This window comes from Alosa pseudoharengus, unplaced genomic scaffold, assembly GCF_046254945.1.
Source record: "Alosa pseudoharengus isolate Yale_2024_CS ecotype anadromous, Long Island Sound unplaced genomic scaffold, YU_APseudo_1.1 YU_APseudo_1.1_scf_8, whole genome shotgun sequence".
Classification (NCBI taxonomy): Eukaryota; Metazoa; Chordata; class Actinopteri; order Clupeiformes; family Clupeidae; genus Alosa; species Alosa pseudoharengus.
This window is the reverse complement of record NW_027468870.1, coordinates 1,189,596-1,213,929: the sequence shown is the minus strand read 5'-3', so window position 1 is coordinate 1,213,929 and position 24,334 is coordinate 1,189,596. Positions and strand designations below refer to the sequence as shown.

At 40.1% G+C, this 24,334-nt stretch overlaps 1 protein-coding gene across 1 annotated transcript; it reads left to right on the top strand.

Moving 5' to 3' along the window:
* Positions 1 to 15,983: 15,983 nt before the first annotated feature.
* Positions 15,984 to 17,720, top strand: LOC143111993 (uncharacterized). Its single transcript, XM_076274247.1, has 7 exons — positions 15,984 to 16,086; positions 16,170 to 16,261; positions 16,385 to 16,489; positions 16,627 to 16,799; positions 16,896 to 17,060; positions 17,201 to 17,445; positions 17,570 to 17,720. Exons 1-7 carry the CDS (start codon positions 15,984 to 15,986, stop codon positions 17,602 to 17,604), a joined length of 918 nt encoding a protein of 305 aa, XP_076130362.1. The 3' UTR covers positions 17,605 to 17,720.
* Positions 17,721 to 24,334: the final 6,614 nt, after the last annotated feature.

The following is a 24,334-nucleotide window of genomic DNA, read 5'->3' as shown; positions in this document are numbered from 1 at the left end:
TGGAAGGGTATTAAAATTAATAATTTCGCCATTTCGTCAAATTACAACATATCAAAAAAAAACTTCACAATTTATAATCAGGAACATCTCGGCATCATGTATACCAACTTTGACATGAATCGGATCAACCGTCTAGGAGGAGTACGTTAAAATTGATCATGTCCATAACGCACAAAATCTCAATTACCTCACTTCCTGTGGGCGTGGCTAATGGCATGTTAATACAAAAGTTGTTTGTTTTTGGGAGTTACATACACCCACCAAATTTGGTGTGTGTATCTAAAACTATATGCCAACCACAAGTCACTGTGACGTAAGGGGGCGCTATGGAGTTCCTGGGCAACGCCCGGTGCCAAGCTTTTATCCCTGTCTATTCACTGTACCACTTGATGTGTGTGTTAAATTTCATGCGTTTTCGACTATGTTAACCACCTCAAAATATCTGCCAACCACGAGATCAGTCACCTAAGGAGGCGCTAGCGAGTCCCTGGGCCACGCCCGGGGTCAAGCTCTTGTACCTAACTGCGATGCATGACACCTGACGTGTGTGCCAAATTTCAAGAGGTTTCGACCATGTTAACCACCTCAAAAACAGGAAAGCAAAAAAGTGAAATAACAATAATAAATATAGCCGCAAGCGGCAATGGCGGGCCCGAGCACCTGCGGGCCGCAACCCTTGACATGTCGGAATGCAACAAAGCACCGACGTGGTGCGTTTGTGAAATGTACATATTTGATGCGTGTGCTATTTGTTTTTGTATTTTATTTTCTGCCACATTTACTCGCTTGGCCACGTGGGGGCGTAATGCAAGGCAGGCCCATTGGGTGTCATCATAATCATAATATATATTAACCTGAGAAATTTCAGACCATTCATTTTAAGCAAAGAACATTTCTGATACACTTTTTGGTTGGCCAGATGGTGGCGCTATGTTAGGCATGAAAAGTACACATGTGAATATCATCACAATAATGATATCCAAAATGTTTGTAAACTTTCAGATCAATCACTTAAGGCATTGTCCATTTCTGGCACATTTACTGCTTGACCAGGTGGTGGCGCTATGCCAGGCAGGCCCATTGGGTGTCTGGATATCATCATAATCATAATATCTATTAACCTGAGAAGTTTCAGACCATTTATTCAAAGCCTAGAGCATTTCTGGCACATTTCCTGCTTGGCCAGAAGGTGGTGCTATGCTAGGCCTGTGAATTACGCATGTGAATATCATCACAATAATGATATCCAATATTTTATAAAGTTTCAGATCAATCACTTAAGGCATTGTCCATTTCTGGCACATTTCCTGCTTGGCCAGGTGGTGGCGCTATGCCAGGCAGGCCCATTGGGTGTCTGGATATCATCATAATCATGATATCTATTAACCTGAGAAGTTTCAGACCATTCATTCAATGCACTGTGATTTATGACACATTTCCTGTTTATGTGGTGAGATATTAAAATCATATCAAATATATTACAACATTCAAAAATTCATTCACAATTTAACATCAGCGACATCTTGGCATAATGTTTGCCAAATTTCAAATGAATCTGACAAACCGTCTAGGAGGAGTATGTTCAAATTGATCATGTGACATCAGTATAATTGTCATTCTTTCTGTTGCCAGTTGGTGGCGCTATGCCAAACATGCATAATGGGCATGTGAATATTATCATCAACATGGTCTTCAATGACCTGTGAAATTTAAAACATTTCAAGCCATGCATGGTGAATTATAACACATTTATTGTTTATGTGGAAGGGTATTAAAATGAATAATTTCGCCATTTCGTCAAATTACAACATATCAAAAAAAGACTTCACAATTTATAATCAGGAACATCTCGGCATCATGTATACCAACTTTGACATGAATCGGATCAACCGTCTAGGAGGAGTATGTTAAAATTGATCATGTCCACAACGCACAAAATCTCAATTACCTCACTTCCTGTGGGCGTGGCTAATGGCATGTTAATACAAAAGTTGTTTGTTTTTGGGAGTTACATACACCCACCAAATTTGGTGTGTGTATCTAAAACTATATGCCAACCACAAGTCACTGTGACGTAAGGGGGCGCTATGGAGTTCCTGGGCAACGCCTGGTGCCAAGCTTTTATCCCTGTCTATTCACTGTACCACTTGATGTGTGTGATAAATTTCATGCGTTTTCGACCATGTTAACCACCTCAAAATATATGCCAACCACGGGATCAGTCACCTAAGGGGGCGCTAGCGAGTCTCTGGGCCACACCCGAGGTCAAGCTCTTGTACCTAACTGCGTTGCATGACACCTGACGTGTGTGCCAAATTTCAAGAATTTTCGACCATGTTAACCACCTCAAAAAAAGGAAAGCAAAAAAGTGGAATAACAATAATAATAAATATAGCCGCAAGCGGCAATGGCGGGCCCGAGCACCTGCGGGCCGCAACCCTTGACATGTCGGAATGCAACAAAGCACCGACGTGGTGCGTTTGTGAAATGTACATATTTGATGCGTGTGCTATTTGTTTTTGTATTTTATTTTCTGCCACATTTACTCGCTTGGCCACGTGGGGGCGTAATGCAAGGCAGGCCCATTGGGTGTCATCATAATCATAATATATATTAACCTGAGAAATTTCAGACCATTCATTTTAAGCAAAGAACATTTCTGATACACTTTTTGGTTGGCCAGATGGTGGCGCTATGTTAGGCATGAAAAGTACACATGTGAATATCATCACAATAATGATATCCAAAATGTTTGTAAACTTTCAGATCAATCACTTAAGGCATTGTCCATTTCTGGCACATTTCCTGCTTGGCCAGGTGGTGGCGCTATGCCAGGCAGGCCCATTGGGTGTCTGGATATCATCATAATCATGATATCTATTAACCTGAGAAGTTTCAGACCATTCATTCAATGCACTGTGATTTATGACACCTTTCCTGTTTATGTGGTGAGATATTAAAATCATATCAAATATATTACAACATTCAAAAATTCATTCACAATTTAACATCAGCGACATCTTGGCATAATGTTTGCCAAATTTCAAATGAATCTGACAAACCGTCTAGGAGGAGTATGTTCAAATTGATCGATCATGTGACATCAGTATAATTGTCATTCTTTCTGTTGCCAGTTGGTGGCGCTATGCCAAACATGCATAATGGGCATGTGAATATTATCATCAACATGGTCTTCAATGACCTGTGAAATTTAAAACATTTCAAGCCATGCATGGTGAATTATAACACATTTATTGTTTATGTGGAAGGGTATTAAAATGAATAATTTCGCCATTTCGTCAAATTACAACATATCAAAAAAAGGCTTCACAATTTATAATCAGGAACATCTCGGCATCATGTATACCAACTTTGACATGAATCGGATCAACCGTCTAGGAGGAGTATGTTAAAATTGATCATGTCCACAACGCACAAAATCTCAATTACCTCACTTCCTGTGGGCGTGGCTAATGGCATGTTAATACAAAAGTTGTTTGTTTTTGGGAGTTACATACACCCACCAAATTTGGTGTGTGTATCTAAAACTATATGCCAACCACAAGTCACTGTGACGTAAGGGGGCGCTATGGAGTTCCTGGGCAACGCCTGGTGCCAAGCTTTTATCCCTGTCTATTCACTGTACCACTTGATGTGTGTGATAAATTTCATGCGTTTTCGACCATGTTAACCACCTCAAAATATATGCCAACCACGGGATCAGTCACCTAAGGGGGCGCTAGCGAGTCTCTGGGCCACACCCGAGGTCAAGCTCTTGTACCTAACTGCGTTGCATGACACCTGACGTGTGTGCCAAATTTCAAGAATTTTCGACCATGTTAACCACCTCAAAAAAAGGAAAGCAAAAAAGTGGAATAACAATAATAATAATAATAATAATCCTTACAAAAACAATAGGGCCTTGCGCCCTTCGGTGCTCGGGCCCTAATAATAATAATCCTTACAAAAACAATAGGGCCTTGCGCCCTTCGGTGCTCGGGCCCTAATAATAATAATAATCCTTACAAAAACAATAGGGCCTTGCGCCCTTCGGGTGCTCGGGCCCTAATAATCCTTACAAAAACAATAGGGCCTTGCGCCCTTCGGGTGCTCGGGCCCTAAATATTTGTTGACATGCATAGATGTTTTCAGCAAATACGCCTGGGTACGTGTATTAAAAAATAAGACCGGTCCTGAAGTGGCCAAGGCATTTGATTCCATTTTGAAGGATGGGCGTGTACCTCAAAAGCTACAAACTGACCGTGGAACTGAGTTTTTCAACAAACATTTTCAGAATGTGTTGAGTCGACATAAAATTCACCATTTCGCCACAGGCAGCGAATTAAAAGCTAGTATAGTTGAACGCTTCAATCGAACTATTAAAGCTAGAATGTGGCGGTATTTAACAGCTGTCAATTCTAAGCAGTACATCGATGTTTTGCCAGATCTAATTACCTCTTACAATCATAGTTATCATCGGAGTATCAGGATGAGACCTGTAGATGTAACCGGAGAAAATGAAAATACCGTATTTAAAATATTATACGGCGTAAAGGGTGGAGATGTCAAAAAAAAATCCGTTTTCAAATTCAAAATTGGTGACACCGTTAGGGTTTCTAAAGTGAGAGGTGTATTCACAAAGGGGTATCAGGAAAATTTTACACATGAATTCTTCACCATATCTGAATGTATTCCTCGAATACCACCAGTCTACAAGTTGAAAGACTATGACGGCGAAGTGTTGGACGGATGTTTTTATCAGGAAGAGTTGCAAAAAATCCATATCGATAGGGATAAACCATTTAAAGTGGAAAAAATTTTAGAAAGAAAAAAAGTGGGGAAAAGAAATATAGTCTTAGTGAAATGGTTAGGATGGCCTTCAAAATTCAACACCTGGCTTCCTGAAAAAGATGTGATTGACATTTAGGTTTTTGTTTTTTTTGTCATTTATACAAATTATTTAAACCATAGTTTCTAAACACAGTACCTCATTTAGTGTAGAAGACATCATGGATGACGAAGGTTTCTTTATCACATTACCGTCTAATTCTTCCCGAAGCGTGTATCCTGACAACGAAATTTCCAGATATAGGACTAAACTAGCAAGACCATTAACCTTGAAAGGACATTGGGAAGTCTCACTTTCTGAAATTCAGTACCCAAGGACATGGGAAACCTTTTGCGATAAACATGCAACATTTATTTTAACTAATAAGGTTACCGGGGCATACCGTGGAATTAAGCTTCGTGTAGGGTATTACCCAAGCGTCACATACATAGTGGCTGAGATTAACAAACATTTGGTCACACACAGTATAACCCTTGGTTATGATGATGTTTTAAACAAAATCTATGTTGATGCAAAAAAGGACATAACTCTAACATTCTATGGAAAACTGGCTACCATTTTAGGCTTTGATCGTGGGATGGCTTATGACCCAAGCAGTGCAACTGACACGCTGGGTAAAAAATATGGTCCTCGTGTTACCGATTTGTATGATGGGGAGTATTCCCTATTTGTATATACTGACATGATAGAGCATCAAATAGTGGGGGACTATTTTGTACCGCTCCTGCGATGTGTACAAATAACGGGTGATGACAAGGATATTGTCACAATTAACTACGACAAGGCACATTACGTGCGTGTTTCAAAAGCGCATATAAGCGACATAGACATAGAAGTGAAAACTGATCAAAATTATAACGTGCCATTTAAGTACGGGAAGGTAGTGGTAAAACTGCATTTCAGACCTGTGAAACAAACACAGCGGTTTTAAAATGATGATGCCTTTTAACCACTACGCGGATCCACAACGCTATGTTGCCTATTATCAAAACCAGGCCGGGGGCCTGTTGGCTGGCTACAGCGGTGCACCTGTAATGTATGGGGGAGCTGGTCTGGGCGGTCTATTTCGTGGACTTTTTCGAATGGCTATGCCACTATTGAAAAAAGGATTCAGTATTGCCAAACCTCATCTAAAGATGGCTGCTAAAAACATTGTTAGTGACGTCGTCAGCAACGTCATGCAACCCCGCTACAATGAAACTGCTCAGGATGGTTCTGGCATACTAGTGATGTCACGCACGTCTATGAAGAGACCCCCAGGAGTGAGGCGTGCTTCACGCACACAGAAATACAAAGTGAAACCAAAGAAAAGATCAGTGTTGAAAAGGAAATCACGGGATAAACAACGACAACAACACCCTGCTAAAAAGAGACGTAAAACTATATTTTGATCATGGCGCTATTACATGGCTTGTCAGAAGAATGTATCAAATCAGAATTGGATCTATTTACAGTTCCTATGACACAAACAGCTATCGAAAAAAACCTATATGTGGAAGTACCACCCATCTCGGCCCTGGCCGACACAGAGCCGCTGGAATTTGTCATAGCAGGAACGGGGGACTCCTACTTGGACTTGAACCATACACTCTTGTTTACAAGACTTAAAATTACAAGACCGGATGGTGCATATATAGCTGATGGGGCTCCAGTAGGCTTGATAAACTATCCAGGGGCCACCATATATTCTCAGGTCGATGTCTCATTGGGGGACCGATTGATTTCACAGAGCTCAAACACATACCCATATCGGTGTATCATAGAATGCCTTATGAACTATGATTGCCAGACACTGGAATCAGTTTTCTCCACCGGATTGTTTTACAAGGACTCAGCAGGCCACATGGATGTAGCGGACCCGGCCGGAGATAACCATGGACTCACAAAGAGAGCAGCCTTTTCAAATGCCAGCAATGTTGTGGAATTGTTGACACCAATCCATAGTGACATATTTTTTCAAGAAAAACTCATGTTGAATGGGGTTGACATAAAAATCCGACTGACCCGCACAAAGGATGAATTTTGTCTGATGCGTAGTGACCAGATAGCATATAAAATCAATATTGTTTCAGCATCTCTATTTGTTAAGAAAGTCACTGTATCTCCTGCCGTACGACTAGGTCATGCACAGGCTTTGCTCTCTGCTACGGCCAAGTACCCAATTGACAGAGTATGTCTAAAGAATTTCTCAATACCCGCGGGCACTCGTGTTTCCAATCAAGAAAATCTGTTTCTAGGAACACTCCCAAAGTCGATAATCCTTGGAATGATTGATAACGACGCGTTCACTGGAAGTTACGGAAAAAATCCCTTTAGCTTTAAGCATTTTGACTTGGAATTCCTGGCTGTCTATGTGGATGGACAACAATTCCCTGCTAAACCGCTAACACCGTCATATTTACAGGGGTCTGCGGTGCGTGAGTTTTATCAGCTAGCACTAGCCTCTGGAAGACATCTAAAAAATAAGGCTATGATAATAGACCGTGAATCCTTTCTTCAAGGTTACACTCTTTATGCTTTTAATTTGTCACCTGATGATGATTGCAATCAACATTTGTCATTAATTAAGTCAGGAAACATTAGGGTAGAAACTCGCTTTAGACAGCCCTTACCAAATACTATAAATTTGGTGGTGTATGCTATATTTGACAGTATAATAGAGGTATCCAATCGAAGACAGATCCTGATAGATTACCACTAAAGCTATGAACACTGTTCAACTATCTGCAATTATGGATAAGATTTCTAAAAACACCCATTTTCTTGGCGTGCTAGCATGTGACCTATTACCAAAATCACCTGTGCTAAAATTACCTGCGTCTGTGATAATCAACACCCATAGCTCAGACTTACCTGGTGAACACTGGTTGGCCGTGTACATATCAGATGATCATGTGGGGAATTTTTTTGACAGTTTTGGTAACAAACCAAACAACAAAATATTTCCACCATCCATTTACACATTTCTAAGAACTGTGTGTACAAGTATACAATTTTCAAACAAACAAGTACAGGATTTCATGTCTGTTACGTGTGGTGAACATTGTGTTTTCTTTCTCTATCATATGTTGAGAGGTTTAAGCTATGAAGATGTAGTGTCTAAGTATTCTGACAACTTGATTAAAAATGATAATATGGTTTCATCATTTGTGAAAAAATTACAACCCTGTAGCTGTAATTCTAATTTGTTTAACTGTGTCCAACATGTACAAACTGGTGAAAAATGTCTAAACAAGTGTTAGGGTTAGGGTTAGGGTTATTGTAGTGTGATGATAAATAAAGAAGACAAAACATATTACCGGTGTTAAGTGTTTTTATTGACAAAATATTGAAGATACACCCATTATAACGTGAGAATACATGTTGATGTAGATATAAAATAATAATAATAAAAATAACAAACATAAAAATAAAAAATAAAAACCCACAAATCACAACCTGAAACAAATCACAAACCCTCAATGTAGAAAAACAAAATTTCATATACATTACACACCCGCACACTCACACACACACACACACACACACACACACACACACACACCATGTACCATGTCATTGGCACATATTTAAAATTGAAGCCATGCACTAGTCTCAAAATGAGGTGTTTGAAAAGTAGGGGAATCTCTGACAGGTGTCGCAGAGGTGTCTCTGACAGGTGTCGTATAATTATGTGATGCATTTGTTTTCAAAGATTTGATTTCCTCTTTAACAAACCTATTCGGCACTGTAGACAGGGGTATGTTTAGCTTGGCTATAGCACTTAGAAATTCATGCCACCCCTGAGGTCTCCTACTGGGGCTCACAGTCTGTGGTCCAGTGACACTTCTTACCAAATCAAATATGTGTGTGCCGGGTATGGTGGTACCATTAAAAACGAATTCCCCTGTCTCATCCCATATCTCGAGACTTGAGCATTTTTTCTAATATGTACTGAGCATTCTTTTTACTTCTAGTCGGTATATTTTTGAGAACCTCCTCAATCAATTGATCATGATCCTCAGCAGTAGCTACAGTTTGCGCTGCTAAATTCACTCCAACATCACCACTTACAGCTGGTTGTGGCAAACTCAAAGTTATAGTATTGGTCTCAAGATCCCCCTGTTTAACCAGTGTTAAATATCTCTGCAATAATGATGTATATTGACTGATTTTTTCATGCTGATCCAAATCTGTTCTGCTCAAAACTTTTCTTATGGATGCATCCAACTCATTTTCAACAGATTGCCTTAGAGGTACAGGTGTTGTTTCACTCTTTAATCTATCCAATTGCCTTTGTGGGACTAAATACAATTTCTCTGCATGCTCCATCAGTTCTAACTCTGTCTTGAAGCAATTAGACTGCTTATAAAAGGTATGGCTACGCTCAAGAGAGGAAGAAGGAAACCACCTTTTTGATTAATTGTCAGCTTTTTCTTGCGTATACCAATTTTCTTGTCAGCAATAAACTTTATCACAGCCTTCTTCTTTTCTAGTTTTTTATATTGGGCTTTTGTTAATGGTATGGTACCACGGAGGATGTTCAAAGCCACTTCACACAGAGTCAGGATCAACTCATCTGACGCAGTTTGTAAAATGAGGCGTCTCTGTACCGGTTTAGCCTTAAGTATGGTCTTTAAAAGTGACAAATTTCTACGAACCCTCGCAGACATGGTTGTGTCTCAGCTCTTTTTCTGTGCATAGACAGCCGGATACTCTGAAAGCAAGTCTGTTCTGAGGCGAAGTAAATCTGGTGTTTTCGCTTTATAATCAATCAAGAGGAAACCATAGGGTTTTTCTGTGGCATTTTTAAAACATTCCAGAAAAAACTTTGTGTTGCCAGGATACATCTGTCTAGCCAAAACCGCAATCTGGTTGTTATCTCTGGGGTTTTTGAAAAGTATTAGATAATTTGTGTTTAAACTAATGGTCCTACTGGATTTTCCCTGAGAAAACAGGTTCTGAACCAGGTAGATAGCACTAAGGTTACGATGGTGGACATACTGGGTAAACACCTTTTCAACCTGTGTATTGTTACAGGCATCTTTCATCACATCATCAATAATCAATAAGTTATTTTTGCTTGCTGGCAAAAGTTCATCGTCGTCTAGAGCACTAGGTATACCCTCAACAAATTTGATGTCTCTTATCTTCAACAAATCATCATAAAGGGGTTGCCAACAATCGTAAATGTAAACAATATTGTCAATTTTATTACTGATCACAGTGTCTGCGTTCGCCATCAGCAGTTTTACAAAATAGGTCTTCCCAGAATTTGATGGTCCACTTATTACACATGAAAATGGATGTTGAAGTCTAAAGTCAAAACCTGACACATCTCGCAAACCCAAATAAGATTTATCCATTATAACATACCTCCTTCAGAAACCATAAGGCAATGTTGAATAATCAGACAGTAACACCCGTTTGTTGTAAACAACTTTGAAACGTTTCACATCTGATTTGTTTTTCAGAGTGAGGTTTCTTTTGTTTCGCACAATGTTATCAGTACGGGCTAGTATGTGACGTGTGCTATTTCTGTCTGTCACATGGTGATCAACCAGGTCTATCAGGCTGTCTAACCTGATTACTTTTGAGTTTTCAGCATTCAAGGTGACGCCTTTAGTTTTAATACAAGTTTTGCCAGAAAACGTCTTGTAACCATACGATTTTGGACCAGATGAACAAAATTCTACAATGTAGTCACCAGAACCTATTTCATCTGTGAGGTCTCCCAAGTAAGGCCCCAATTCCGGTTCAAAATCGCCATCCTTTGAAGCAAAAATCAAACTGTCCGTGTCCGTGTAAAGAAGCCTCGAACCCAATTTATCCATAACATCATACAGTTCTAGACGTGCATGTGCTGTAGTGAATGCACCGAGGAATACATTTATGTCAGGTGTCTGACCGCTATGCCCCTCAGGAAAACGCCACTGAATCAGAGCCACATCATCCGAGACAAATGAAAAGTGAGTGACCTCATACTCATCACTAAATATGTATCTGGCAAACTGTTCTGGATCCTTCAACATTTCTGTTGTAGGAAGGTTCTCACGCATAGAGAAGCGACCCCACAGGGAATTGAGCAGGAGTTTGTTAATGCTCCTGCGTGCTTGGTTCATGCAAATATTGTCAGGATTCAATCTGACGCCCTCCTTCTCAAAATAGTCTTCAATGTAAGCATTCTTCTCAGCCTCCGATACTACATGTGCAGGGTAGCCACTAGCTTCCTGTTTGTATTGCAAAAAGGTTCTGACATAACCTGAAAACAGTGTATCTCACCTCTCGGGAAAATGCCATACTTCATCCAACTTGGCCAAAACATACCCCTTCTCAACAGCTTTCAGCAATTCAATGCTAACCCAGCAACCTGATAGAGCCCGGTCTTCATCATTGTGGACACAGGGAGTGGACTGATTCTCTTGTTCGGCACATGTTCTACAAAGTGGAAAAAACAATTTACCATTGCATCGGTATGGTAAAACAGGGTGAAGCAACCCTCGTGGGGGGTAGACTGTTGCTTTGACTATGCCATAGTAGTTTTCAAGAGGTTCAAAGTCCTTCAAAATAATCTGAGGGTGGCCTACTGGGTAACTTTTTCTGGCCTGACAGAATGGATAAAGACTAGTGAAATCCACATATCTGATTTTCTCACCATCTTTGGCTTTGTAGTAGAGTTTGTAGGCATTTGTCCTACCACCAAAGAGACTGGCTCTTGGTATCAACCGCTCTGGGTGATTGTATGTGGACATAAACTCAATAACAGCTGGGTCATTTTGCTTTGCAAACATCCACATGCACTCCCACATAATTTCAACTCTTAAACCATACGTTTGGGTGAGTATCTCTACTTTGTCATCAAAACGCTTTCTTAGAATGCCATATGGAACCTTTGACAAGGGGTGTGCATGGTTTGGATTGTAACGACAATCATGACCGTGGTGCATACACCCATTGAATTCCAACGAAATTCTGTCACCGTCTTTTTCATAATAACCATCAAGATAATATCTACCCACCATCATCTCACCGCTGGTCAGTGCATGCTGCACATCCACATTTCTAGTAGCTTTCACAAATTCCAACCATTCAATGGAAATGTTAGAAAATGCTTTGTGTTGGTTTATGTAGGCATTGTTATGTGTGAGAGCTAGTGTGTCTCTGGGGAGAAAATGTGTCTTGTAGACAGTCATACAGCAAGATGCTAAAGTGGTTTGCCCAAAGGGATCTAGACCTGTACAGTCCATAAACTCACTGCGGTATTTCAGACAAGCCTCTCGTAGCAAAATTACATCTTGACGCCCATAAGCCCTCAGTTCTGTTTGAAAGTCAAAAACACCACCGGAGACCTCTCTGTACCACTCATCAAACTCTGTTCTATATTTATCAGACATGGTGTCATAACTATAGTAAGACTTGTCAGGGTATGGGCCGCGGTAATTGTTGTTTTCTCGTGTGTTAAATTTGTGTGGAAAGTATCCTTTTCCACTAGTTGACAGATTTAATGCAGCAGTAGTTTTAGCCAGACGCATTGGGATGAACGAATAGCTGTCTATGTATCGCTGTTTAAAACAAGGGTCGTACATGAAAATCAATCTACACCCCATCATAGTAATCTTTGGCGTAAGGCCTATTTTGGAAAAATGTTCCAACAGAATGAAATTGTCAAATCCTGATGCATTGTGCGCCAGCCATGTGTACCCCACATAATTTGAACTCCTAAACTTCTCCAAAAGCTTGTCAACACAATCATAGCCTTCTGCCGTAAACTCCTCCCCACTATATGTGATGGCACAGACAAAATTAGCTTTGTGTCTTCCATCCTCAAACCTCGTCTCAAAATCAAAAAAGATGTATTTGTTGTCTATTGGTTTCTGTTTAATAGGCTGTATGTAACACTTGTGTACACCGTCAGGCGTCAAGTATTCCTTACAATGAATGCAACGTGTCGCTGCACATTTGTGTGGTTTGGGGTTTTTCACACTAACATCATAACGTCTGTTACAATCTTTGCAATATTTTAGGACGTCACATGAGGATGCTAACACACCTGGATCCTTTGTGGGTGTAGGCTGTTTGTGTTTCTGAAAACAATATTCAGACTTACAGTACCTCAGACAATCATTGCAATATTTTACACGCCCCTTCTTCTTGTGACATTCAGCGTCATGACACACATCACAACTAAACTTGCACGCGTGGTGTCTGCGATTGCTATAACCTTTGTAACAAAACTGGCAAACAAATGGTTCCCCTAGAAATGCCTTGAGATTCACAATCCTGTAGTAATGGCCATCGTGTAGGTATAAGAATACTGTTTTAGGGTGGGGGTTTTCACTTGTCTGGTATTTCAATAGGCTACCATTGGCTGAACTGTAGAAGACAACAATTTTAACCACCAAAATGGTCTCAAACTTGGAAACATCCTGAAAACCAATTTTCTGTTGCATAGTAAAACCAGCACGCATCTGTATGTCTGTAGCCAGTGTCATCAACCGCTCATCATTGGCCTGAGGATACAGATAATGTGCAGCACACATAGCGAAACACAGATTGTTTGAAACATTAGCAGGACAGAATAAATTCAATCTATTCTTCTTAATGACTTCATTATGCGCCAATTCGCGTAACTTCCGGCGTGCACCGCCGTTCCACCCCCGTGTTATATTGACAGTTAGCTCTAAGCTTTGATCTGCCATGATCTGTGTATTACTCTGCAAAATTCTTTCAAGAGATTCAATGAAATAATCTAGAGCGTGACCATTTGCTGGGGTCAACATAGCAGCTACATCAGAGGTGAGACTAGGCCCCCTCAACACTATGTGGAAAACACCATTTTCCCCTGCAAGGGCCCTACCGAAGTCAACTATGTCACTCAGTGTGTTGTGAACATCCATTATGTATGAAGCCATGTCAGTGTTTGATGCATTCCTGAAATTAAAGCTACATTGTGTATTTTTTTGAGTTAATTCTTAGCAAAAACCCTTTTGTTCTTTCAAAAATATGTGCTCATTCATGTGTAATTACTTCCACTTACTAATCAAAGTATTCTCGTAAATGTAGAATCTGCTATTCCAAATACATACGCGCGAGTCGCGCGATGGCAGAATCCATGTTGCGCCTCCATCTTTGAAATACATTCGCCAACGAGGGACATTCCTGGAATTCAGCTCCGCCTTTCGCGCTTTTAGGCTACACTCAGCTGCACCGTGACGTATGGCAGGGGGAGATTAGTCTACTCCTGACTGCCGGCAGATTTGAAAGGTTGTTGAAGATGGAGGATCACACATATTCTCGAGGTCATGAAAAGGAGTCGCCAAGGAAGCGAAAACGAGAATTAAAAAGACAACGCAACAGGAAAAACAACAAGACCAAAGTAAATATTGGAGTGGCTTTTCCAAGATGGAAAGAGCTCATGAGGAGCAAGGATTTCAAAAGGGACGCCGAAGTTGCCTGCTTTCTTCTCGACAGGTAATTCGGCCTATTCGTGTAAACCTATACAGTCTATGGTGTAAATTCGAAGTTTTACAGTTGCTTGGCTAACTATAGCATAACGCTAGAATGACGTCTAGGATACTTTTCGCGTTAATGAAAAAGGATTGTCTAGGCTATAACATAAATCTGTGTGCTGTGACGGATCAAAGGGAAAGGGCACTGTAAATTGTAGCCTAGTTATTTTTCATTGCTTTTGCTTTGTAGCCTACACAATGTATCCTAATCTGATAATGCTGGGGTAGCCAATTCCAAGGGTGACGTTTACCTCCTGAGGCCTGTCCTGTAGTCTTATTAATTTTAGACGTAGCCTACTAATTACTAGATTGTCTGAAGGGAACGTTTTTACACCTGTAGCCTACACCTGGGAATGGGGGAAGGGTAGACTAGTCCATTACACTTGTGAATGGAGGAAGGGTAGGTCATTACACCTAATGGGGGAAGGGTAGACCAGCCAGCCCAGAGACTGATCAGACTGAGGGTCAAAGTCATTATCATGCAGAACAATACAAAACTGAACTGACAGAACTGTTTTGATTGAACTTTAGTCAATTTACTATATGTATATGAGGTGCATCTACCAAAATACATTTTCTTCACTGTCATAAAATGAATGCACTTTGTTTGTGGTTTAGTGAGACATTCAAACATACTGCTCTTTTTTGTCCAGCTATGAGAGAGAACTTCGAGCAGTCACATCAACACCACTGAAAGGAAAGCCCTCTAAAGTATTAACTCCAGCAGTGTCCAGCATCTCTAGTGGGACAGACAGGTCAGTCACTGCATGAAAACAATTGTGTTGACTCTATGTGATTGTTGTTTGATTTTGAAGGTCCTTTGAAGGTCCAATGTGTAGATGATATCATCTGTGTCCGAGCGGCAGTGTTGTATGAGACCTGCTTGAGGCAGCTTGTCACACTAATGAAGCTGCCGGTGGACAGATGTACAGGTGTTCTCAGGACTGGTCTGGTGTGTGATAGTGTTGCCCCCTTTCACATCAACATCACTTATAAGGGCACGGCAATGATTGCGGAATGGGTAAGTCCAGTCAGTAACAACATAATACAACTGGTACTGGTAGCAATACCAAGCACTTTTCTTGTGACAGCCAGTGTTGTATAATTCAAATCCATTTATCAATCTTCTCTGACTTTTAGATATGTCCCAACGGACATAGCCTGTGGAGATGGAATTCGCAGCCTGTGATGAAGTTTGGGATGCAAGCTGGGGATTTCCTTCTATCCACCAACATTTTGTTGTCGGGGAACAACTATGGGAAGGTTTCCCTATTGTTTAAATTCATGAACATGGGCATGGTGAACCCAAACACATTTTGCACAATCCAAGACACATACTGTGTTGACGCAGTCAAGGAATACTGGGAAGAAAGGAATACCGAGGCCATCCGTCGCCTTCAAGGGAAAGACGTTGTGGTGCTAGGTATGTTGAAATGGTGCATGTATAAATTACTTGCAGCAATGACATATGTTTATTATATAACCTTACTACGAAATATGCCTGGGTTTTTACAGGGGATGGCAGAAATGATTCACCAGGGCATTGTGCCCAGTACTGCAGCTACACCACGATGGAGCTTGACACCAAGGAAATCATTCATGTAGCAACAATAGACAAGCGGCATACATCGTGGAACTCCAACATCATGGAGAAGGAGGGATTTATCCAGACTGTGGACAAGCTTTCCAGAGAGATAAAGCTGGTGGAGATCTGCACAGATGCTCATATCCAGATTGGAGCCCTTATGAGTAAGTGCTCCTCTGATAACATATATGAATACAAATATTGCAAAAAGAGATGTTGTGAAATGCTATGATTTCCCACTTCACAGACCCAGACAAAGGCAAATACAAGGACCTTGGAATTCATCACAGTCTGGACATGTGGCACGGTGCCAAGAATCTGGCCAAGAAACTTGCTGCTGTAAGTTTCAAGACTCATGGGAATCATTGGCTGTAGTTTACTGTTGGGATGAAATATGCATTTTCTTAGCTCTCCATGGACAATTTCTGAAATACCTCAGTATTTTGTTTTTATTTCCCAAAGGCAGGGAAGGTGAAAGGACAGTCCATTCTCCTCCACTGGTTGAAGGACATCGTCAACCATTTTTGGTGGTGTTGCAAGACTGCTGACACCAAAGAGCAGTTCCTTGTAAGCAGGATTGTTATTGTACTGATTGTAGCTGGTAGCTCCCACTATATCTATATATATATTTGTACTGTGGGGACCCTTTTCTGTATAACAATTTGTTTTATATATTATGTATTATATTTGTATTTTTTGCACAGGCACTTTGGATTGGCATTTGTCACCATGTCTGCAACATCCACACGTGCCAACACAGCGATCTGGGAGAAGGGAAGGAGTGGATCGAGAGAGATTCTAAGTCTCACAAAGCCTTAGTGGACATTGTTTTCAACAAGCGTTGGCTGAAGGATGTCCACAAATATCTGCGTTTCAGGTAAAGCATGTAACATTGTACACAAATTGTGTGTGTGTATGTATGTATGCACACACTAATGTGGATGTGTGTGTGATTTCTTTTCTATTCGAACAGATCAACAGCAGACCTGGAGTCATTCCAGAACCATGTTCTGATGTATGCCAGTAAGCGCTTTGCTTTCACTCCCCCGGTTTATGAGGCAAGAGTTCTGCTGGCAGCTCTTGACTACAATTTCCACTGCAACAGACCAACAAGAACTACATCTGAGGGCAAACAAATGTAAGTTTAATACATGCAGTATTGTCTTGTAAAGTAAACCCACAGGCACACAGTGGTTTGGGATTGGTATGTGCTCTCCAGTTTGTCAGTTGTTGTAATGAGTAATTGACCTGTAATAGTTTACCTTTGTGCCATTACAGTTTCCGAAGACTGTACAACAAACATGCAAGACGATACAGCTTGTACGCCCTGAAATCTGAGAAAACATATGAATACATCTCAGAACTGCAGGGGAAAATTATAAACAAGAGACTCACGAGTGGAGTTGGGATGCCTCGAAGGAGGAGCCTTCGGCCCAATGACCCAAGAAGACTTGGTGTCGTCCCCCCTATACCTCCACCCCCTATATCAGAGCTGATGCGGACACAAGTCAGCAGAGGTCTTGGTATGTGATGCACTTGCCTTTGCCTGTAACTCAGTCTAGGCGAAATAGCACTGTACAGATTAATAACAATATGTTGAACTATAAAATGGTGTGTATGTCTAATGGCACCCCATGTCTTCCACAGGAGCAGCTTTCCAGGAGGCTGCGCATTTAGAATGATTCCTATTGCTGGTCCATGTTGCTTCAAAGGCACCATGAAAAAGGAAGGGTTGTGTAAATGGGTGTAAATACCATAATTTGTTACTTTCTGTAAATAAATATATATTGCAAATAACATTATTGACCATGTTACCGTCATTTGGTGTTTCAAAAGGTAAATTACTACAGCTCCTTTTTTATTATAAGTTTGTGGATGTAATGTATAAGAAATACAGCATGAATGGTCTCTTATAACAAAAATATTTTATTTTCATAAAAGCAAAATACACAGCAACTTGGGATCACTCTTTTATATTACCCTGTCCTAGAGACCCATGCAGCCAGAAAATGAAATGTCTGTAGGCAGCATATCTGAACACTCTTGTCACCTGGCTCTCTTACATAGCCTAATACTGTGATGTCCTCCCTGTGAATCCGGAGAAAACCTTCATCTAGGCAGTACTGTGTGAAGTGAGGCAGAAGGCTCACACAGGTTTTCTCTCGATCGGTTGGCATGTCTCTGCAGTGTGTACAGGTACACCAAGGCATCCCTGGCACAGGTGGGGGGATGACATGTCTGCGCTGATGTATCATCAATGCATCAAACACCAGACCAGGCTGCCTCGCTAGCAACTGTGTGGTGAGGTCCCTGTGCTCTTGCAGGCTCATTCCATCCACAAATCTCTAAAGAAATAAGACACAAAAAATAAGATCAGATAGGCTTGTTTAGGTAGCAAAGTTAGATGGTTAGCAAAGTAGTAACAGTACTATTGTCATTTTTCAAGCGTTTACACAAAATGAAGAATACTATGTGTATGGACAATGAAAAGGTGAAAACATTTTCTATAGACCATAACGTAATCATATGTGTCATGATTTCACTGGCAGACAACACATCATGCAGTTGACTGGCAACAGCTAGAAATTGCTACATATAAACAATGGAGATACAAACAGGGAAGCTACACCAAGCGCGTAACTGAAGCGTTCCGTTCGCAACGCGTAAAATCAATTTTAGAAGAATGGTCTGTTTCTGGTGTATGCTAGTTGCAGCAGACGCAACGAAAACGAACGTGCCTGGTGCAGCTTCCGAGCTAATTTCGGTGTCATTGAATTGATACTGTTCAGAGAAATATATTAAAAACACAAACCTCCGTTGTCTTTGAAGTTCTTCCACTCTCTCCTCGTCATCTTTGGAGAGTCTTCTTCTTTGCCTAGGAGGTCTCATCGATCCTCTGCCACCGGCTCTGTCTTTTGGCTTCTCTTTACCTTTCCCTCTTCCTTTACCTTTCCCTCGCACCTCCGTAGCATCGACTGATCTCTGACTCTGCTCACTGAGAAAAATAGTAGGCTACGCTGTAAACATTGCCTTACACTATTAATCTCGTACATACAGAATAAAGATAGCACTGATACTGTACTAACATTAGCATGCATTCGTTTGGGAACCTGATAGCTGATGCTAGCAATGAAATAGTAGCCTACCAAAATAATGAAAACGTAAAACTAGGCTATTCACTTTACATAGAGGTCATACCCAACATGTTTACTGGCTATATAACTAAATGCAATGTGTAATTGTTTTCTAAAGTAACCTTATAACTGGAAGGAACACTGGACGAAGTCGTAGTAGGCTACTGGAAGCCATGTTAACCTTGGCATGAAACGGCCACCGTAGGAGTTAAAATGCGCTCGGAATGGGAGGGGCTAGAAAGTAATATTCAGTTGGTTGTCATATAGAATTTCACCGCTAGATGGGAGAAGTTCTTACACAATGTAGCTTTAAGTGTTCTGTGTAAAACCATACTGTTAAAACGGGGTCTTGCCACAATCCTGTAATCACCAACTGTGCCACCCTCTCTTATCAACCTTTGTATAGTTGCACGATCTAGGCCATGATTAGTTCTAGAGCCACCATAACCAATTTGCCCCACTTGTGTTACATTGCTGGACTCTGCAACAGTATTATTCACAACATCATCAACATTTCTCACAGGGTCATTTATGCCTCTGGGTTCCCTTTCTAAACTGAATTCAGCTATGAGAGAATGCACCATGTCATTTATCTGTGTAATATGCTCATTTGCACCGTCATTTATGCCTCTGGGTTCCCTTTCTAAACTGAATTCGGCCATGAGAGAATGCACCATGTCATTTATCTGTGTAATATGCTCATTTGCACCGTCATTTATGCCTCTGGGTTCCCTTTCTAAACTGAATTCGGCCATGAGAGAATGCAGCATGTCATTTATCTGTGCAACATGCTCATTTGCACCATCATCTGGACCTCTGGGCCCCCTTTCTAAACCAAATGCCACCAAGAGAGAATGCAGCATGCCATTTATCTGTGCAACATGCTCGTTCGCAGTAAAAGAATTAGTAGACAGTTTACTATCAAATCTACTACGTTTGTTTGGCGGTTCCATTGTCACACACACACACACACACAAATAAAATTAAAATTCAATAAAATTCAAACCTAAAACTTTAGAACTAAAAAACTAACAAACTAAACTTTTTAGAAGAGAGAGAGAGAGAGAGAGAGAGAGAGAGAGAGAGAGAGAGAGAGAGATAATAATAATCATTAGAAAGATTACAAAATACAACTGATAGGTTAAATTAAGACCCTAATGTGGTGTAGATCTTTTAAAGTACTCTAGAACAGCTTGCATGCCCCGCCAATCCACTTTGGAAAGAGAAAAACTCTCACGGACCATATTACTGAGTTTATTGGTCTCAACAAACTGTTTGTTCACTCTATCGGTGAGCTGTGTGAGATGTTCACCGTGTTTCTTTAACTCATCCAAAATTTCCACAACCTTCTTTAGCACAATCTGTCTGAAAACAGCATTTGCATGAATCATTTTTTGCAAATGCTCATGTCTAAGATTTGCTGCATTGCTAACACTACCCAAATCAGCTTGTTGGGAAATAACCACTGGATCTGACCTTTGATGTATCTCCTTGGTGTGTTGCTGGTCCCCCAGTATCATGCCATCAGAAATAAACCCAAAGTCCACAGAGTGTGTATCAGGGAGTGTAGATTCTCTGGAAACAGCCGTTTTTCCTGAATCCACAGCGTCAAAAGTTTTTAGTTCATCCTCAAAGTTTGGGTTACCCCAGTCTGATTGAGTATCACAGCTTGTAGCCCCACCAAAAGTGGTGTGTATTCCTGAGTCAATTAAATCCAAGTTTTTTAATTCGTCCTCAAAGTCAGGGCTACCCCAGTCGGTAATATCCACTTCGGGCCATTTATTGTCAAATTTCAATTCCGGTGACTGTAGTCCCCCACTGTTGGCATCATCTGTGTAAACTTCTGCAAACCAACACAATAATACATACACCATGGTTAACATTGTAGGCCCCTCGCCATGTCCTTCTTATCATTTACACATAATACATTCAGCTCATACAATACACACTGTAATGCAAACACACTATGGTGTTCCGAGATTCCGGACTTACCTGCATATTCAGAGATCAACACAGTAGGGCGCTTGGCCGCTTTGTCTATAACATGGTTGTCCAAATGCTTTCTCTTCCTATCCCTTTTACCAGTTGTCTTCGGTTCAACATCCGCGGTCAGAGGGGTATAGTCCACCAGATTTTCCAAAGCTGCTAAAGCTAGAGAAAAAAGAAAAAGAAAAAAAGAAGGAAAAACAATGTCAGAAAATATGTTGGCATAGAATAAAGAGCATAAACTAACTTACCATGTTGGCATAGAATAAAGAGCATAGACTAACTTACCATGTTGGCATAGAATAAAGAGCATAAACTAACTTACCATGTTGGCATAGAATAAAGAGCATAGACTAACTTACCATGTTGGCATAGAATAAAGAGCATAAACTAACTTACCATGTTGGCATAGAATAAAGAGCATAAACTAACTTACCATGTTGGCATAGAATAAAGAGCATAAACTAACTTACCATGTTGGCATAGAATAAAGAGCATAGACTAACTTACCATGTTGGCATAGAATAAAGAGCATAGACTAACTTACCATGTTGGCATAGAATAAAGAGCATAAACTAACTTACCATGTTGGCATAGAATAAAGAGCATAAACTAACTTACCATGTTGGCATAGAATAAAGAGCATAGACTAACTTACCATGTTGGCATAGAATAAAGAGCATAGACTAACTTACCATGTTGGCATAGAATAAAGAGCATAAACTAACTTACCATGTTGGCATAGAATAAAGAGCATAGACTAACTTACCATGTTGGCATAGAATAAAGAGCATAGACTAACTTACCATGTTGGCATAGAATAAAGAGCATAAACTAACTTACCATGTTGGCATAGAATAAAGAGCATAAACTAACTTACCATGTTGGCATAGAATAAAGAGCATAGACTAACTTACCATGTTGGCATAGAATAAAGAGCATAGACTAACTTACCATGTTGGCATAGAATAAAGAGCATAAACTAACTTACCATGTTGGCATAGAATAAAGAGCATAGACTAACTTACCATGTTGGCATAGAATAAAGAGCATAAACTAACTTACCATGTTGGCATAGAATAAAGAGCATAAACTAACTTACCATGTTGGCATAGAATAAAGAGCATAGACTAACTTACCATGTTGGCATAGAATAAAGAGCATAAACTAACTTACCATGTTGGCATAGAATAAAGAGCATAAACTAACTTACCATGTTGGCATAGAATAAAGAGCATAGACTAACTTACCATGTTGGCATAGAATAAAGAGCATAGACTAACTTACCATGTTGGCATAGAATAAAGAGCATAGACTAACTTACCAGAAAAAAGCCATGTATACTCACGAGATGAATGGCGGGGTACAGTTTGATTACTGTTTTTTGTTGTCTTCCGCTGTTTACCCGCGGTCCTCGGCTCAGCATACACATCATTTTCAGTCACTGGAAGTCTTGGTGGTAGATTTTCCAAATCTGCTAAAGCTTAAAATAAATAAAATAAATAATAAAAAAGTTAACAAATGTTAGAAAAGGATAGAATCAAGAAATGCTTGTATTATATAAACCACAATATAAACTTACCATCTGATACATGATGGATCGCAATCTGGTCACTGGACACCGGATTAGTTATTTCACTACGCACTAGTAAAGAAATGAAACATATACTTTGTTAACATTCAGCCCAAAACAGTTGCATAAAGAAATTTAATATACATACTACTTACAAAGATGATTGAACCCTGTGATTCCTACATCAGGGGGAGTAGCAAGGACTTCAAAATCACCTATGACAAATAAAAAATAAAAAAAGAACATAAATAAAAATCATCTATCAAAATTTACTAAATAAATTGTTAACAATAACACATTGTTAAAAGATATTGTGGACTACTTACTTACGTTGAAAGAAGACATCATGGTATCTCAGCTCCAAATGCTCCAAAGTTGTCACCAGATCTTGATTGAAGAAATTTTTCAAAATTCCCCCCTGAGGTAACTTATATACCAGGTAGCCAGCACATTTGCAAACAATGGGGGTCTATCTTTGGGTTGGGGATGTTCACTGGCTGACTCAGTTTTAGTCACACCCTCACTCATACCTCCTCTGAAAAACTTGTGTTATAATTAATGAAAAAAATTTGCTAAAAAAACCCACCTGTGGATGATAATTTGGTTAACTGAAATAAAAAGAAAATAACTATCTGATACTCCCTCAAAAACAAAATAAAAAACGTATGGACGATGTAGAACATTAGTAATAGTATTTTGATAAATGCTTGAATCATGTTATATTTAGACAAGTTCCTTCCACTCAGTTTGTGCTGTGCTTTTGTACACATTTCCCCCTGTTCTGTGATTTCTTTAAAGAGAGTTCATTTAAAAATTGGTTTGAATGAATAAAAAAAATTAAAAAATGCCACATTGGACCATTACATAACTATCATGATCTCAAGATGAACTCTACCTGGGCCATGGCTCCAGAAACACTGCTTATTTTGTGGCTTGCTCTGCCTGCAAGCTCTTCAAATCATTTACAATTAGTCAGAAGCCTAAGACAATGGAGATGGTGAACAGGTGTGTGAACACCACACACACCAGGACTACATGGCCTTGAAACAGCACTAACTGCAGGGACTTGCTCTGATTACATCGTCTTCAATTGATTTAGATATAGTCAGAACCCCAAAGACAATGGAGATGGTGAACAGGTGTGTGAACAGGTGCAGCTATGCTGGTATTCATTAGGACTACATGGCCTTGAAACAGCACTAACTGCAGGGCTTGCTCTCACTACATTGTCTTCAATTCATATAGTCAGAACCCCAAAGACAATGGAGATGGTGACCAGTGCATCTCAGTCTTGGTCACACAACCCACTAAAAAAAAAAAAATGGTGTTATAATTAACAAAAAAAGGCTGTGGAGGATATTTTGGTTAACTGAAATAAAAAGAAAATAACTGTCTGATACCCCCTCAAAAACAAAATAAAAACCTATGGACCATGTAGAACATGACATAGTAATAGTAATTTGATTAAGGGTAGATTCATGTTATATTTAGACTAGTTCCTTCCACTCAGTTTGCGCTGTGCTTTCTGTACACATTTCTTCTGTTCTGTGATTTCTTTAAAGAGAGTTCATTTAAAAAATGGTTTGAATGAATGAAATATACCCTCATTTGACCCTTTCATAGCTCTACTCTATCCCTGACAAGACACAGAAACACACACCCCCTCAGGTTTGTGGAATGCACAATGATAAGAAGGGGACAACGTCCAGGGTTGGACAC

Excerpts from the sequence above, each read along its gene's own strand:
- LOC143111993 (XM_076274247.1), top strand. The coding sequence starts at position 15,984 with ATGGAGAAGGAGGGATTTATCCAGACTGTGGACAAGCTTTCCAGAGAG. Across the intron at positions 16,490-16,626 it reads ACACCAAAGAGCAGTTCCTT|GCACTTTGGATTGGCATTTG; the intron begins GTAAGCAGGATT and ends TTTTTTGCACAG. Across the intron at positions 16,800-16,895 it reads CACAAATATCTGCGTTTCAG|ATCAACAGCAGACCTGGAGT; the intron begins GTAAAGCATGTA and ends CTATTCGAACAG.